We start from the raw sequence: 12,826 nt of genomic DNA on the forward strand, positions 1-12,826 counted from the left end.
ATACATTCTTCCTTTTAAAAGGATTGACAGTTTCTGTGGCTCAGCTGGTTGCATACTTGCTTTTGGTTCAGGGAAGATCAGAAGGCTGTGGGTTCTATTCCCATGCCAACTGCTTCTATTCATATTCCAGTAGTAACAATGTGCTCCAGCACAAATGTTGCTGAACTGCTACCCTTCAGATGAAGTTTTAAACTAAGATACTACCTGCCTGAGCTGGTGATCAAATTCAGTGGGGATGACTTTACTGAAAAATTTTCTTTTGTACAGTTTGTAAGTTTTAATATATTCAAAATCTTCCCAAACTTTAAAACATTTTAATGCAATTCAGCTAGTATTTACCATCAATATTAATAAAATATTTCTCCATTTTCAACTTAAAACATTACCTGACGTCTTTTTTTTACTTGCCATACTTTCATCAGTTCATTCTCAATATTACTGTCCCTGGTTTTATTACACAAGTCATCCCCAATGAAGTGAAGCAGTTGCTGCTGCTGCATTATAGGTTCTTGGTTCTTTACTTCAGTTTCCAACTTAAGTGCCTTCAGCATGGACTCTGCCTGTCCTTACTGCCCCCATTTGAGATTTTGCAGGGTCCTCTGGTTTCCTCTCACATCGCAAAGGTATGCCACAATTGAACTGATAATCCACACTGCTCACTGGAATGTGCAGTGTGTGACAGCATGTGTCCTATGACATCATGTCCTATGTAGGATTAGTTTTTCTGCCTTACTCCTAATCACTGGCAGAATAGGTTCCCCTCCCCCGTAACAATGAACTGGAAGAAGTGATCAATGGAGAATGAATGAATGTCTTCTGAACATTTCCCACTCCTTATGTGACATAAATGAGTGAATGATTTCTGCAGAGCTTCCATTCTTAATCTGATGTAAATCATCAATATCCTTCCTCTGCTTCACTAAATTTTTCTAATACATTTTTTTATATACATTTTAATACCCAAAACAATTATATTCTTGTCAATACTTGATAATGCTTTACACTTCAGTTTGCTGCCATTCCATTTTTCTATATTAAACACATTTTTTTTAAAAGATAAACTTACAAATCTAAAATACTGTATGATGAACTATTCCATATGATGTCATGTGAATTGCAAACCAAATGTAATAGTTGTAAACCATCCAGCTAAACTGAAAAACAAAAATGCCTTAATATGTAAAAACAAAGCACTGATGAGTTCCTACAATAACATTACCAATTATCTGTGATTAACTGACGTAACAGGCACTAAACAAGATGTAAATTAAAATTAACTGTATTGATCTGATCTTACTTGATCAGATCCTGTTTCAACGTTCACCAAAAATTCAAGTCGTTTAACTTCTTTCTCTTTTCAGGTAAAGAAACATTAGTGGAGATTGTTCATAAGTCTATACTAAGCTGACGAGCACCAGGGTCTTTACACGCCTAGCCATGCAGTCCAACTCAGTTTTGTCCCAGAGCTTCCTGAATACCTACATGGTAAGGTAAGTTAATAAAGAGGTAGGTAAGGTTGTGTATGTGTGTGTTTGGGGGGGTGTGCTTATTTTATGAAGTCAGGAGTACAGGACAGAATAAAAAAAAGTTTGTACTTCAAAATCATATGCACCTTTGCTTGTTTATTTGAATTTGTTTTCTTGGGTAGAGCTCTGATCATCTCTGATCAATTTTAGTTTCAGCCCAGGAAAATACACAGAGAGTTACAGTGATTGCAAGACAATAATGATATAATCACATTATACCATAAGTAAACAACGATGATTACAAGATAATGATACAATCACATTAAATTGCAAGTAAACACAAAATGAGAATAACATACAATATATGCAAAGATTTAATATTTACAAGTCTATTGGTGTACCACTGGGTTAGAGCAATGCAGAGAAGAGAGAATGACAAGGAAAGTGAGGGCTTGCTCGGGTTTATATGACTGGATGGGTTGCTACTACATTTGGCTTGAATATTTGCTTGAGATTTTAGCAATGTCAAGGCCTTTGCCACAATCCCCCACTAAGGCATCATCAAAAAGCTAACACAACTTGGCGTAAATCCCATCATGTGGATGGCCAACTGGCTTACAGACAGGACCTTCAAGGTCAAAATAGGCACCTCTACCTCCGATAGCTGACCTGTCACTAGTGGAGTTCCCCAGGGATTTGTCCTGGGACCCCTACTGTTTGGCATCTATTTCTCAGAGGTCCAGGCTAAGACAAAAGGCCTGTGGCTGACCAAGTTTGCAGACAACTGTAAGTTGTGTGCTGTCATTGACTCCCCAAATGATGTTAACATACTGGAAGAGGGTATCACAGCAACTAATGACTGGTGCCAAACTCACAGCCTCAAGCTAAAAGCAAACAAATGTATCATACTATTCAGCAGAAACACGGCCCTGATTACCACATCAACAGAAACCCCCTAAACACACAAACTGTGGTGTAAGATCTGGGTACTCAGGTTGATAATCTGACCTTCGACCACCATGTAGCGGCAGTGGTCAGAAAAGCCTTTTGCTTGGTTCATCTCATAAGTAAAGGGACTGCTTCCAGAAAAAAGGAGGTTATTACCTTTCTATACTCCCCCCTCATTAGATCAATAATTGAGTGCAACACCCCATTTGGTATGCACCTCTCCAAACACTGCACCAACTAGAAAGGCCATAGAAATACCTCACAAAGAGACTCCATGGCCTCCAACACCTGTCCTATATGGACAGGCTGAAATCACTATCACTCTACTCGGTACTGTACAGATTGCTTAGAGGTGATCTCTGTCTCGTCTACAAAGCAATCTCAGACCCTGCCCTACTAGAGATGCTCCATATCCGTAAGTCTAACTCCTCACACATTACCCACTCAGAAGGCCTGAATCTAATGTATAACATCAACAAAACCTGCTGGAGAGAGGCTGGTCTCCCACAGGCTGCCTCTTCTCTGGAATAGACTTCCCATACACGTCAAACAAAGTACCTCGCTGACCCTCTTCAAGCGCAACCTTGATGAGTGAATGAGAAACCACAAATTTGTCCCAGGGGTTTCACATGTGTCCCTCACTGACAGGGGTAACAAGTGCTGACTGAGGTTTCGTTTTGGGAATAAACTCTTGACTAGGTTTGTAAGGGCCCCAGGGCCATTAGCCCAGTAACCTCCTATCATCCAAAGCATGTAATCTGTAGTAAGAAAATGCATCTTTAAAATTAGAAGGGAGGGAATCCCAAAAACTGGTGGCCTAGTATTCAGAAAGAATGGAGAGAAGAATACAATTTGGACTGAGGAGTTTGAAGAAGATGAACCTGATGATTATGGTTTCTGAGGTAGTATTGGAAATTAGAGGAGGAAGAGACTTTTAATTTAAGACCAACTGGGAACCAAGGAGCAGATTTATTGGTTTTCTAACTGGAAGCCATTTAGATTTTTATAAATTAAGGCAATGGTGTTTCATTTAAGAAGACTGAGTGAGTGATAAACAGACCAATTTGGTTTGTGATAGATTATATGACGGTAGATTCTTTCCACAGGCAAATGCCATAAAATGAGCCCATAATAATGCTGAGGGAGAATACCTTTTCCTTTGGTTCATTTGTTGAGCTGGAGACATGGGAGAGGAAGGTGGACATTTGTTGTGTACAAAAAAGAGGAAGCTAATCCTCTTCGAAGCTGTGTCAAGCTGAATGACGAAGGTAAGGGGGGGAGCAACCACAACCCCAGATATTTGAAATATATGAGGGACTCATGGGTTCTCCTGAATTTCTCTTTGGTCCCAAAACAAGTATTTTTATTTTTTGAGGTGTTGAGTATCAAGTTTTTTTTTCAGTCCATTGACTGAGGCAATGATAATCTGGTTGAACACTGTGTAGTAATGAAGTGAGATCATGGCTACAGTGGTAGAGGACTACATCATCTGGGTATAATAGGAGAGGAAGGTGAAGGAGATCAAGAGGAAGTTTGCTGATATAGATAGAAAACAGAAGGGAGTAAGAATGGAACACTGAGCAAAACCTTGAAGTAGACAGGAATAGCTGGAGGTGGAGGATTTAAAGATGACAGTGATGATGAGGTTAGTAAGATAACTGTGATTATTAACTTTGCAAGGAGATGAAACATAATGGTGTGGATGACTACATCAAATGGTTTGACAAAGTCTATAACAATAGCTCCAGAAAGCATAACTCTGTCCATCCCCATAAGAATGTCATCAGTGAGAGATCAGAGGGTGGTAGAAGTGCTCTGACCAGACCAGAACCTATGCTGTGTGTGTGTGATACTAGGTGGTACTGGATAATATAATTTGTAAGTTGGTGGTCAATAGTTTTCTCAAAGATTTTGCTTAAAATGTGAAGGATGGAAATGGGTAAATAATATGAAGGGAGTAAAGGATTTTTTTGTTTGTGAAGTGCTTTCACTCTGACAGTTTTCTAGATGTTGGGCAAATTGTTACTAGTGAGGCACAGATTATAAAGATGTTGGAAGGGGTTTACCATAAAGTCTTGGCAGTGAAAAATGAAACCGATATCACTAGTAGGAAAATATGGAACAGGAAACAAACCAAATAACAAAAAAGTTGCCCAACACACAGCAGAACAGCTCCAGTTCAACCTTTAATTTGATTTAATTTAAAGTTAAGCCCTTTAAACATTAAATATATTATAATATACATTTAATATTTAAGTGGTGTGCCATCATTAGTTCTGAAGAAGTTCCATGTTAATGTATAAAGTTGGAATGAAAGCACTTAACTTTAAATAAAATCTAATTAAAGGTTGAACTGGAGCTGTCTTGTGCATGTTGTGCACCTTTCTGGTTATTTGAAAAATGAAACAGGGTTGGATACTGCCCATAACTGGGAGACTATCAAGTTCTATTTATTACAGTAGTACTAAGATGTCCTTGTATAAGACCTACTTGAAAGAGAAAATAGGGGTGATTTCTTGGGGAAATGGAAATGAAGGGGAGTATGGCGTGAAGGGTAGCAGGAAGGATTGGGGATGGTAAGTATTTTTACCTTATAACCAAAGCTTCATCAGATCAATGATGTTCTCTAAAATGTTTGTGAACGCACTTTTTGAAATAAAAAACTGTGCATAGCCCTCATACAGCAAGTGTGGATTGTGTCAGGGCTCACAGGGGTGGATCACATGCAATCATTTTACCAACCCTGCTGTTTCAATTGACCTTAGAGTACTAATGGGTATGTCAGGCCCAATCAAGACATGGCATTTCTATCAAGACATGGAGTTTCTATTCGTACTTTGTGTACTGTAGAAGGTAGTGCACACCTATACCTGTTACAGGGGTTCCATTATTTGTCTGAACAGGTTGTCCAATGCCATTGAATTAATCCTGTCCAATCTTATACTATGGTTGCCCACATGGTTAGGGTTTGGTAATCAAGTTATGTCATTGGTAACGCTTTGTGTAACAGTTTAGAGTCAAGTGCAAATTATTTCTTCAACAACTGCATTCACAAATGCTTCTAAACATGACACTGAGTTGAAAAATCCATGGCTGTGAGGCAAAAGTGCTTGTCATTTAGCATTGTATCTTAATACCTTTTAAGAACAAAGATGTCTAATTTTGAAGTAGTAACACTGTGTTGGTTTTATTGACTTTTGTGTACCTGAATAAATAAAAGTATACGTTTGTAAAATAAATGCACAGTCTCTGGCAATTTGTTTTACCATATCAAAGTAAGGAGTTCAATCACAGGAATTTCCGGAGAAAATCGAAACTGAATCTAATAAAGCAGAATCCGATCACTGGTTTGCTTTTATTCATTTCTTAACATTTGCCTGATTAAGGGCAGTCTACAGATCCATATCCGTTTTGAAATAACCTAATTTAATAACCTAATTAATTTAAACATAACTGAATATTAAATGCAGACCAGCAAATTTAAGAAGATGTAAAGCAAACTGACAAATTTAAATTTGAAAACTTTTATGACAAATTGAATTTATAAACTTTTTAACAAGTGCTTACTTAGGTAAGCAATGCAAACATTAACAAAACCAGGTTAAGAAGAACATACAAAAACAAGCAAGGAACATATGTGTAGGTGAAGTATTAGGTCCAACCAGCCCAAACCTTCTTCCTTTTACTATGTGACATCCCTTTTTGTAGCTTCTTAGTTTATACAATGCAGTGGGGAGTGTACCTTTCAGGTGCTCACCCATGTGATCTATATATTCTTCTCAAATTTATTTTGCTTAACTGGTTTAGAGACTCTTCAGTTCGGGTGATGCAGCCGGACAAAGGGGGTGGGCTAGTATTGATGGAACTGGTGGATTATAATGAGAGAATTGAGACAATTTTGTCTTCGGAGAGTTATGTGCCTATTTCCTTGAATGAGTTGAATGGGCATTTAACTAGGATCCAGATGTACTTTGAAGACATGTACATGAATGGGTCTATAAACAAGAGTGTTTTTAATTATATAACTATGGTACCTCCGAGAATACCAGTGGTTTTTGGAAATCCTAAAATCCACAAGAATGTCCATGATCCACCAATGAGACAACTGGTTAGTGCGAAAGGGAGCATAACTTATGCAGCAGCCAAGGTGGTGGATACCATATTGAAAAATACGTCAAACTTGAAGAGCAGATATCTAAGGATTCATGGTCTTTTCTGGCAAGGGTGAATTCTTATACCCTGAAACCAGGTGATGTCTTTTTAACCATAGATGTGGTTGACTTGTACTCTTCCATACCCCATGACATTGCGTTAGAATGGGTAGAGGAAAGGTTATGGGCAAAAGAGGAGATCTTAATGGTGAGAGAGCTTTTAGACATAATTCTCACTTGCAATTTTGTGACATTCAATCAGAAATATTATCATCAGATAAAAGGGGTCCCAATGGGGGTCACCATGTGGGGGGAGCGTTGCCAATTTGGTTTTGGCATCGTGGGAGAGCAATTTTGGGTTCAAGCATCCATTTTTAGCAGAGAGGGTCCCTCTGTATACGAGGTTTTTGGATGATTTTATTATTATGGAAGGAAATAGGGAGGTAGCGGACAGTTTGGTGAAGGAGTTCAACAATTCCACTGAGTTTTTGAAATTCACCTGGGAGTATCATGAAATGAGGGTGTCTTATTTAGATGTGGAGTTAATAAAATCACCTGAAAATGGGTGCATGGTAGCCAAGATTTATCGACATGGTCCAATAGCTACCTTCATTTCGATAGTAATCATCCATATCACCAAAATTGTGAAAGGACAGTTAGTCCGCTAGAATGGTGACCTTAGATGATGATTTTGTGGTAGAAATGGAAAACATCAAAGAACTGTTTTCTAACAGAGGCTACCCGACCCCCATGTTGGTAGAACTAATAATGGAGGTACAGCAGAAGAGAAGGGTTGGATTTTACCAACTGCTATTGAATTTCCATCAGGGGTCACTGAATGTAGATAAGGGGACAGCTGAGAATCCTCAGTCCATTAATCAGTCCATGAGGTATGTAATGACATATAGTTTGGATGCCCCAGAAATCAGCTCTATTATAAAAAGATTTTGGGCAGTCGCTTTCAGTGAGTTTGACGGGCTGCAGCAATTGGGTCCCCTAGTTCAGTTTACATATAGGAAGGGTCCTGGCCTAAAGAACATTTTGGAAGGCCAGTCGGGAGGTACAAATATAAGGGCTGGTATGTATACATGCAATTCATGTAGATATTGCAGATTTGTCAAAACGGGGCTTCAGTTTTCTATCCGGAACAACATCTATACAGTAAAAGGAAGATATAACTGTAAAAGTTCTCATGTTGTATATGTGGCGGTATGTCTTTCCTGTCCGTGTTTCTATGTGGGGAAAACGGACAGGAAACTGTGCCAACGCATATATGAACATGATTATGATATAAAAAAGAACAAGGAAGAAAATGCCCTAGCTAAACACATTCAAGAGCATCCTGAGCATGGATTTGGCTTTATGGCTATTGATCATATAAATACCAGACATGGAAAAGGGAAGGATTCATTATTATTAGAAAGGAAGGAATTGCTTTGGCAATTGAGACTCAGAGCATTTGCTTCTCCAGGTCTCAATGGCATGTTGTCCAATTCATGCATTTTAAAGTTAAAGAGCCTGGAGAGGTAGTTAAATTCAATAAGGGGTATTTTAATGAGTTTATATTTATGCATGTTTACATGAAAAAAATTTTATATAAATTTTACATAAATGTTATATAATTTTTATAAAATTTTTTTAGATGTTGAACCCCATCACACTTGGTAAATAGGAGAGTCACATATAGAACAGTGAATTTTATGCAGTTTGGGAATTTGTATTTGCTGCATCAGGTTTTTAGTTAGAATATGTACATTTATAATTATAATGTTCATATTTGACTTCATTATAATATTATTTTTTATATATATTCTTTTATTATTGTATTTTTAATTCCATTCATCTAATTTTTAAGTGGAATTATATTACTGTATGAATACTTGAGTGTGATGGTCATAGTGATGGAAAGAGGGTGTGCTATCCCTTTAAGTCAATTTGAGGAAGTGATGTCATTACTCAGAGTTTTTAAAGCCAAGAGTACTGTTGAAACTTTTTTTGGATACATTGTTTCTGAAGAAGTTAGTCTGTGGACTGACGAAAAGCTATATTTTTAAGGCTTAAATAAAGCAGTTTTGCCAGAGTTTTTCCAGTTTTCAGCTTTCAGTTTTTCGCTTATTGGATTTATCTGCTTGTATAGCTGCTTACTTTGGGTGTACTCCAGCTGAGTTTGCTGTTGGATTTCCTTTGGGAGTTTACAGGCCGTTGGTTTCCTTTGTGTGGTTCCTGTGGTTTAGACAGCATGACCACAAATAAAAGGCAAAGTCACAAGAGATATGCGGCAGCTGTTTTAATACAATACTAAGACTACTAAAACTAAATTAACAGACCATTCTATTACTAATAAGAACAAAGAAATAACTGCACTGGAAAATCCACTGTTACTCTACATAGACTAATACAAATCATAGTCTAAAATGGTACACTTCAAACTAATTAACAGTTATCTTGTTAGGGCTAGCTCATTCATGCTCCCAAACTGGCTGTTTTTAGGTAAGCTAAACATGAAGCTGGTTAAGTCCATTATTTACCACTAAATTCAACAGATAATGATCCCCAATTCATGTATTATCTGATGAAGAATATTTTAAACAGCTGAAAACAACCAGTTGATATAATACAATATGACATATCCCATCCATCCTTACCTGATGGATAGAATCTAGTACAGGTGAGTCAATCAGTCTGAATAACAGGTTTCTGAGTGGTCTTGCTTGCAAGCCCAACACTGCTGATCCAGTACCTCCAAGGTGAGCTAAGGACATGTGTGCAGAAAGAAGTTGTAAACAAAGTAGAAGAAAGTGCTGGTGCTCCCTGTAAAATACAATTAAAGTGGTTTAACACAAGTTCTATACAAAATTAAAAGCCATAACTAACATTTCAATAAAAAGACCCACTTTCAACTTGATAACAGTGAGGTGCTACAACGATCAGTGTGGCAAATGGACATATAAATACAACCACTACAACCAATTTATCTGTAACATATACAGGGGCTATGGTCTTATGATCAACACCACTGATACAAACTAATATGCAAGGACAGAATGGCCTTAAGATTATATGGTAAATGTGCAGTGCTGCCTTGGGTGATAATCAACACATACCAGACCCAAAAAAACTTTATACTCTCCAGCTGGAAAGCAGAGTTAGGATCAGCAAATCATAATGATCTTATCAACTTTGCTGAGACTGCTTCCAATGTTACCTTTACCAACAGTAACTGAAACTTGGCAAAGATAATATTTTGTATGTGAATTGATGCACACAAATGCTTATACACATAGTACCTTCCAGGAGGGGTTAAGGATACCTCTCCAGTAATGAAGTGTGACCAGCCGAACCAGTCTGGCACAACAAAAACATAATATTTACTCTTAAAATGAACTCACTGCTAAATATTTGTGTAGGAGCAACAGCTTTACACCATTACTTTTCAAAGGCAGATGCCAATAGCCGAGTTGTTAACAAGTCTATACAATCAACAGCAAAAAACTGTGAAATTAAATTAATAATTTTACTTATTTCAGGCAAAAAAAATTAAGTGATATTCTCTGCAGAAGTCAGTAAACATGTAGATGTATACTACTACAAAAAAATACAAAGTCAATGAGTTTTAACAGACAAATGACATATAACAAGTTGTCTATCAGCATACCTGGTCATTTTACCATCAGTTGTTAAAACAATTTACTGAAGTCTGCCTTTGATTTTTAAGTCCAAACAACACTTGCACAGTTTCACATGGTACAAATTTCAGGCTTGAGCTTCTGTTCAACAGCTGCACTCTGCTATTACGACTCTGAAAGCAAGGAAACCACTACTGAACTAACAGTTTCCCTGGCTGCTTGAGTCTCAGATTCTACATTTCCTGCTTGCCTTTAAATTTGAATATAATGTAAAGTTTTTTGGGGGGGAGAAGACAGAATCTATATAAGGTATGTTGACCTGCAATAAAATTTCAGTGAGCACTAAGCTTTAAATATGTACTTTCTTAAAAAGCCAGTTTCACTTATTAACTGTTCTGTTAAACTGTCACTGAAAGCACCTACATATACTGTATAGTGTACATTTTTTACATTACATACAATATTTACTAATAGCAACAATCATTGTTTCTACAAAATAATACATTTGGAGGGTATGCAGAAACAGTATTGCTTAAGTGAAGGGCTAATTAGTATGAGCTAATGTTGCTTTCATTTTTTTCTTACTTCACAGAACACGGATAAAGTGGCTAGATATGAATCTGAAATGCATGCTTTCCCTCAATTTATGATGCATAACTAGCCACATTCTATGAATGACTTAAAATGAAAGAAACAATCTCATTTTTAACACCTTTACTGAATTATCACTTGTGATGCAGGCAATCTTACATTTATACAAATAATATGTAATAAACCACATTAACAAGTTAACATTTACAAACATTATAGAATATAACAATATATGAGATGTATAATATAATATATGTGATGTATAATCTCAGCAATAAAAAAAATATATAAAATTTCTGCCTTCTTTTAAACCTCATTCTGCCTCCAAAATATTTATCTACATGTATTGTTTCCATAATTTATACATTTTTCTATGTAATTTAATCCTACCCTTTTCAAAAAATTCCACTTCCTGTTCTTTTATCTCTTACAATATTCACTACTTCAAGAATAGTTGGTTTAGAGTTTGGATTTCCATTTTCTTGTACTTGTTTTTTTGGCAGCCACCAGAATTAAACTCAACAATGTCGTACTGTGTCTAGGGAATTCAGAACATGTATCCCACCTCAGAAAGTAATTTCCTTAGTTATACTAATTTGCTTACCCAGTATTCCTGACAGAGTACTCTGTTGGGAATGTTTAAGGTCTGCAAACTCATTACAATCCCAGAACATACATTCCCAGTTACCTCATTCTTCCCCATCAAGCCTCCATTTGCCATCTACCTAAGAAAAAAATCTTTTGAGTCTGCTTTGGATATAAAAGTATCTATGCAAACACTTCCAGGCAAAAATCCTAAATCTTCTAGACTTTGTTGCATATTTCTGAGACATACATATGTCCTCACATTATTTGAGAATTGCATATCTAATCTCTCTTCCCAATCTCTTCTGACCTCATCAGATTAATTCCTATAGTTATCTTGCAATATGTATATGCCCTGCTAATTATCCCTTTTTTAACAACAGTTTTTCTAGACTCAATTAAAAACTCAACCAGTGCAGGTCTTTAATTAAGGATTCCCCGATCCCTTTCACTTTGTCTATATTCTGACATCAATCCCTGATAGGGAAGACAATCACTAGCCTAAAATCCAAATGTCTTCTTGGCCTTTTCCCATTCTATTACCTTTTCTACTCTAATCGTTTGCTCCCAATACCTTAGTTCCTTCGCCAGCTCCCTCTAGTAAACTCCAGCCTCCTCTGGTCTATTCTCTGTTCCCCTAATTGTTTATTTTATTTTATTTATTTTACATTTGTTGACCGGGCTAGTCTAACTAGATATATGTCCATTTTCAGTAAAGGCCTGGGGAGAAAAGCTCCAATATATGAAACAGTATCATAACATACAATATATGCACTAGAAGAAAGTTACATTAAATTAATTTAGATCAGAAATATAAATGTGTAAAGAGTTGGCAAGAGGAAAAAAAAATTAAGATAACATATAATACAAAAAAGAAAAATAAGCAAGATTTGTTATTTTACATCAGAGGCCTGGTTACAGGCATACAAACTTATGCTTACTTAGAGCAAAGTAGAGGGTAATTTTAGAGTAAGTAACTCATTGAATAGAGCTGGGAGGAAGTATCCTTTAATTTAATTGCAATCATCCCTATGGTTAACTATGGATTTAGTAACTAACACAGAGCTGCAACTTTTTTTTTTTTGGTTGTATATATGAAGCATTTATGGCTATAAATACCTAACTTTCTTTCTGTTGGGCATATGCAAGATTTCTGCCTGTATTTACATAACTCCCTGTTGCTATGCTTCTGGCTTCACCTACATTAGACATACTAAAATCTATTACCATATAGTTATACAACTCTTAAGTTAGTTACTTTTTTAAAAAAATAATGTTTATGTTATTTACTGTATAATGCAAACTGATTTTGTCTTAATTTGTGCATACATTTTGTATTCCTGCTTTTTATGCCCAAGATGTACTTGGTAAGAGTACCAACCCAGTTTACCCATAGTAAATACATAAACAAGAAGACAACTACAAGACTCATTCAGCCTGTTACAGCCTCACTAGTATG

The 12,826-nt window shown here is 36.5% G+C and overlaps 1 protein-coding gene across 1 annotated transcript in view; it reads right to left on the reverse strand.

The window, feature by feature from the left end:
- Positions 1-12,826, reverse strand: part of LOC122815150 (probable E3 ubiquitin-protein ligase HERC1) — a 5,886,073-nt gene that overhangs the window by 4,768,686 nt on the left and 1,104,561 nt on the right. The window contains exon 12 of the mRNA XM_044087407.1: positions 9,211-9,376. Within this exon, the coding sequence (XP_043943342.1) occupies positions 9,211-9,376 (166 nt within the window). The remainder of the gene's footprint in view (positions 1-9,210; positions 9,377-12,826) is intronic.

Source organism: Protopterus annectens, chromosome 1.part1 (assembly GCF_019279795.1).
Source record: "Protopterus annectens isolate FY-2018-M chromosome 1.part1, PAN1.0, whole genome shotgun sequence".
NCBI lineage: Eukaryota > Metazoa > Chordata > Ceratodontiformes > Protopteridae > Protopterus > Protopterus annectens.